The sequence below is a fragment of the Gymnoscopelus braueri genome (assembly GCF_963280865.1).
Source record: "Gymnoscopelus braueri genome assembly, chromosome: 1".
NCBI classification, from domain to species: Eukaryota; Metazoa; Chordata; class Actinopteri; order Myctophiformes; family Myctophidae; genus Gymnoscopelus; species Gymnoscopelus braueri.
Genome location: NC_137603.1, coordinates 61325968 through 61332035, shown reverse-complemented (window position 1 = coordinate 61332035; position 6068 = coordinate 61325968). Strand labels below are relative to the sequence as shown.

The window sequence follows — 6068 nt, the reverse complement described above, 5'->3', positions numbered from 1 at the left end:
CTAAAATTTTTATCCCGCGATTTTGTAACCCTTATTTTTTCACCCGGTGCCAATTTCTAAGTGATCCTGGGCGCTACACTCCCCTCACCAGCCTAGGGAGGTCAGGGCCGAGCTCATGCCTTCTTCAACGCATGAGAACCAACTGACCTTCTTGTCACCTGACAGGGGGGAGTTTCCCTGGTTGGACGTAGCGCGTGGAAGGAACACGTTATTCCAACCAGTTCCCTTCTCCTCCATCAGGCGCCCCGGCTGTCATGGGGGAGGCGGTATAGCGACCAGGATTACTACATGTTTTTGTGAGGGTATTAACTACCCTGGGAGACACGGGGAGAACATGCAAACTCTAGGCCCTTTCGCCAACCCCACCTAGGGTATGGGCGCTGAGAACCACTGTTTTAAAGAACAGCTCAAGACTTATTTCTTCACTCTTGCTTTTAGCTGATTCTGTTTCTTCTGAATCTCTGTGTTGTTATTTATGGCTTTTACTGTTTTGCTTGAGTCACTGCCTTGTATTTGTAGCCATTATTTCTTGCCACTGTTTGTTTTTTTGCCATTGCTCTATTGTTGCCATTGCTTTAATTTCTTTTTTTTTGCTCTGTGTTTGATCATGATCTGTTTTTTGTTTTTCTTGCTCTGTAAAGCACTTTGAGCACTTTCATGACATTTATGTCATGAAAGGTGCTGCTATATAAATAAAGTGTATTATTATTATTATTAGGCTACTAGAGGCTGGTTTAGCAATGTAAAAAAACACTCTTTTGTTGGTGGGTCTCAGACTTGTTCAGATCAAGCCAAGGAGGATCAGAGTGGGAAAAAGTACTACAATTTTCTGCTTAAGTAAAAGTATCAATACTGCAATGTAGAAATGCTCTGTTGCAAGTAAAAGGCCTGTGTTGAAAATGTTACATGAGTAAAAGTACAAAAGTGTTGGCATCAAAATATACTTAAAGTACCAAAAGTAAAAAGTACTAAAATGTTTGAAAATAGCAGATCTACAAGCTCACAACGCGTCGCGATGCGTTGTGAGCTTGTAGATCGGCTATTTTCAAATAGCCTATATAAAACAGGGCTAAAGTGGTTTTATGCTATAATAATTTATATCTGCAAAGTAATTAGTAACTAAAGTTTTCAAATAATTGTAATGAAGTAAAAGTATTGAACATTGGAAATACTCCAGTAAAGTAAAGTACAGTACTTGAGTAAATGTACTTAGTTACTTTACACCACTGCCAAGGATCCCCAAATTGATATGTACTAGAGGTTCAGTCAGCTACGCGGCCCTCACATCTAGGGTTCGGGCCACTATGCGGCCCTCACAGCTATGTTGTATCGCCGATCCGACTGATATGCCCACATATGGAGATCTCTGTATCTGTCAGTCCCTTTTATGGGCATATATGGAGATCTCTATCTGTCAGTCCTTGTCCCTTTTATGGGCATATATGGAGATCTCTATCTGTCCGTCCTTGTCCCTTTTATGGGCATATATGGAGATCTCTATCTGTTCGTCCTTGTCCCTTTTATGGGCATATATGGAGATCCCTGATATCATCAGCATATGGCCATATATGGGCATGCCCCCTTTTGTGGCCATATGGAGCTGATTGATTTGTAAGCACCTGATGCCATGACACATTGAGGTAAGATAATACACTCTGTATTTGGGTGTAGCTGCATTGGGAAGTCCTTATGGTTATGGCTGAATCATGGTGACGAGGACATGGTCTGTGCGTGTGGACGTGCGTCCACACATCCTCCCTTGAGCCAATTTTAACATAGGAAGATGTGTAGAAAGATTGGGCATTAAATGTACTGTAATTAAGGGGGGGTATTGAATTCTCTGTAATTTAATTAGTTCATGAATCCATCAGCCACTGTTATCCAACTCGACTGCTTCAGACAGAACACCTGACAGTATGCCTACAGTAGGCTACTTAGCAGGCCACACAACCATTAATATGCATCCAGCCAGCCATTGGTGTAGAATGGGGGGCACTGCAGTAGGAAAATATTTCCTTAGCAGGTCGGTCGGTCGTTTCTGTTAATTCACGGTGGTGACACACTGCCACAGTTACTGGTAAAGTCGTGGCTAGTAATGGTATAGCTGTAACATTAAAATATTTGTGTTTGTTTGTTTGTTTTTCATTTGCATAGCAATTTAAGATCAAATAAGGACTCTTTCCCTGGCTGTGGTCATTCTCTATTAGTGTTTTTAAATCAACCAAGAAAATACAGACAGAACTATTGATAATCGCTCAGTAGTTAACATCAGGCATCGTAGGCTTGTCTCAAATGAAGCTATTTTCGTACTGCAGTGCCCCCCATTCTACACCAATAGAATGCCAAAGACCCCCACATTATATATATATATATATATATATATATATATATAATGAAGTGGTTAAAATGATTGTGATTCAGTGATTAACTAATTTTACCCCCCCCCCCCCCATTGAGAACCAATGTTCTGACTACACCACTGAATTACAGTAACTACAACTTGACCCAATGTTTTTTTTTGTTCTGTCTCAAAGTCAAGCACTTCCAGGCTTGTCAGAGAAGGGAGAAGGTACACAGAAATCATCTCATTGCAAACGGAAAGGGGTGGGGGCGGATATAAAAAAAAGAAATGCATTGGTTACGCTTTTAACTAATCTATAACCACCGCATGTGAGCTTGTAGATTGGCTGTTTTCAGCGGGTGACACACCATAGTACGATGAAGCACAAATCAAGGCTTGCATATGTGAGCTTGTCGATCTGCTATATTCAAAAGATCTTGAAATAATGTGAACATTTTGAAGTATTTTTTAAAAACATTTTAACAATAAAAATCTTTTATGGGGGGGGTCCCTGGCAAAAAATATTGTCAGTTCTGGGTCCGTGACCAAATAAATGTAGAGGTCCTTGACATGAGAAAGTTTGAGAAAAGCCTTAGACAACTCCCCCCCCCCCCCTTGAGGGGCTTGAGACGCAGTCTCTATTTTATAGGAGAGGGGCTTCAATCTCTCTAGCCTCGGTATGGAGTCTCGGAATGTCAACAGCAGCAGCAGCACGTTCTCTTTCTGTCTCTCTTGTCCATTACTGGAGGTCTCTAGAAGTCTTCCAGGTACCTGTACTCAAATTTGAACTCCATCAGTCTCCCGTCCCATTTCTGATAGTCAAAGTAAACGTAAGTGCCCTGTTCAGACTCCCCAGTGATGACGATCTTGGGTTCCCCGTGTCTCTGGAACCACATCATGTACTGGTTGTGGAACATCCACGATTGTTTCTTCAGAGCCTTAGCAGACAGAGACTGAGCCTTGGTGCCCTCTAGGTAGTAGAAGATGAAGAACAGGGTTTCTGGCGAGAATCTCTGGTAGAACGCTATAGAGTCAGAGTGTTTGAAGGGAAAGGTGGGACAGGGGTTCCTCGTCCTCTCGGAGTCAGTGGGATGAGGCATGCGCGTCCACGCTGACTCCTGCATGGCCTGCTGGCGCAGCTGGTCTTTAGAGAGAGGTGTGGGGCCCAGCGGACACACCCCCAGCGAGGGGGGTATGCTGACCTCTGACAGGGGCGGCCGGGGGGCGGAGGGAGTCTCAGGGCCCGCGGACGGACCGGAGAATAAGATGTCTCTCTCTGATTGGTGTCGGTTTGAGGTCTCTAGACGCAGACGAGATCCCAGCACCGATCTCTCTGCCATCGCCTTGAGAGAACCGAGAGGCTCATTAGGAGACTTTAGGCCCTCAGAGGGCTGTGTGTAGGAGTGGGGCCCGTTGAGCGGGCTCCCTCCTCCGGGTGGGCAGTCAGAATACAATGGGGACGTAGAGCTTGGGGGCGCAGCGATGGAGCTGATCAGACTGGGGTTGTCTATCGTCGGCTGACTGGCTGAGGAGACAACTGGTGAGGGCTGGCTGCTCTGCGATTGGCTAGGTGTGCCTAGCGCTGACTCTGTAGAACTCTCTGCCACTACGGCACTGTAACTCATGCTTCCGTTTTGTTTCAGTCTACTCGGCGGTCTAGCGGGCGCAGTGTTCACCCCTCCGACTACAGAGGCCATGTTGTTATGCCCGGGGATCAGAGCCCAGGGCCCCCGGGTCAAAGAGCTGTGTGCGGGGCTCGAACCAAGCACACCCAGGCTTGTGCCAGCCCGGTCCGCGGTGACTCCACTAGAGACACAGGTGGGGGAGGCCCTGCTCTCTACAGATACGCTCGACTGGGCATCGCTGCTCAGACCCAAGCCACCCGATGCCGCCGCAGCCTGGGCAAAAGGGTGGGCTTGGGAGATGGGCGTGCTGGGGGTGGGGAGAGACGGGGTGGTGGAGGCTGGTAAGAGGGGGTGGCTGGGCGGGGTGGCAGTCATTTGTGGTGGCTGTTGCTGTTGTTGCTGGCTTGGTGGCTGGGCTTGTCGCTGCTGCTGTTGTTGTTGTTGTTGTTGTTGTTGTTGTTGTTGTTGTTGTTGTTGTTGTTGTTGTTGTTGTTTTTGTTGTTGTTGTTGTGGAGGCTGATGCTGCTGCTGCACCACACTGCTGAAGCTTCCTACAAGACTGTTGCTCGTTGGAACAACGGAGTTGGCCCTGGCCTTGCTCGCCAGGGACACGAGCGAGGGAGAGGAGGGGCGGGAGGTGGTGGAGGAAGATAAGGAAGAAAGCAAGGAAGGGGTGCCATTTTTCACAAGCGACTGACTAACTTCACTGTCTGTCCACCGGCCGCTTTTCTTATTGTACTCTGAGTTCTGGGCGGTGCATGTGGCCGGGGATGGGGAAGCGGGCGCGGATGAGGTGGAGGAGGTGGGAGAGTTGGCCTGACCCGATGGAGATGTGGAAACTAGCGCTGCAGGGATCTCTTCCAGGTCCAGGTCATCGTACAGGAACTCGTTCTCCTCGAAGTCAGGATCCTGAGATGAGTCGATGTAATACTCCACGTCGTCCTTAATGTTCTGGACGGAGTCCACCTGGACTGAGTCATTGTCCAGCATTCGCAGGATGGTCTCCAACATGTGAATGTGGAAGCGGTGCCTCTCGATTAACCTCCTGAGCTCTGTGATACGGTCCTGCTTCTCCTTCTCACCCTTCTTCTTACCAGTCTGTACCGAGAGAGACTCCACCTCACTTTCAAACTGGTCTACCTGCATATTTAGAGTGTCTATAGTATTCGTGAGCCACTGTACTGTTTCCTCCTTTTCCTTCTGTGCAGGATCAAACTTTGGAGTGAGCCCCAAACCTTCTTTCGAGTACGCCTTTGTTTTGGATTCTCGCTCCACCTCCTTGAACCGCTCCATTTGTGTCTCAATGAGTTTGCGATTCTCCACTAGCTGCTGTTTGTCTTTGATCTCGTTTGAGGCTACCCATGTCTTTATCTGATCCCTCAATCGTTGTAGTTTTTTTATCTCTTTTTTGAGGTCGGCCTCGTGTTTTTCCTTCTGATTAGAATTTGCTGCAATTTGAAGCTTTTGCCAAATATCTTCAAACTGTTCTACACCTTCAGCTACCCTTTTAAAACATCTGTCGATTTCAATTTGAAGTTTTCTCTTGTCAGCCATGGCTTTGACTCCGTTTGCACAGAGTTAGCTAGGGTTCTGGGCTTTTGTTTGTCCTTTTTCAATTATGTGCTAATTTTAATTCCCCCCAAAATCCTCTTTACTTCCAAATTATGTTGCCTCTTCGCCAGTCGTGCCCTTAACTAGGAGGTAGTGGCCTTAGTATGTGCTGGAATTGTTAATTGGTTGGTTGTTTTATATAAATCTAGCAGAATATATGAACTATATAAAGTTCAAGTTGAGGTGGGTAGTGTCAGTCTGTCATGGGTGCACAGATATTCCCATATATGGACTGGATATGCCTGACATCAGCAAAAATCAGCTTATGATATGCCCATATATGGACTGGGCATGCCCAAAGTCAGCGCAAACCGCAATAATGTGCAAATCGAATTGTTAACCCTCTAAGACCCAGTGATGCTTGGACTTACGGTGAATCGTTCACCGTAAGTCCAACTGCAATACCTGTGGCGACCTTTGTCAACTGTAGGGGAACGGTTAATGTCAGCACAAATCGACATTGTTAGACAACGGTTTCTGTTGTGTATGAC

The 6068-nt window shown here is 46.6% G+C and overlaps 1 protein-coding gene across 1 annotated transcript; it reads right to left on the bottom strand.

Annotated features, from left to right (window-relative positions):
• Window positions 1-3093: 3093 nt before the first annotated feature.
• Window positions 3094-5520, bottom strand: LOC308089418 (CCR4-NOT transcription complex subunit 3-like; the record flags this gene model as incomplete). The annotated part of the gene is made up of 1 exon (XM_080434121.1): window positions 3094-5520. The coding sequence occupies one exon, from the start codon at window positions 5518-5520 to the stop codon at window positions 3094-3096; it is 2427 nt and encodes an 808-aa protein (XP_080290247.1).
• Between the last annotated feature and the right edge of the window lie 548 nt (window positions 5521-6068).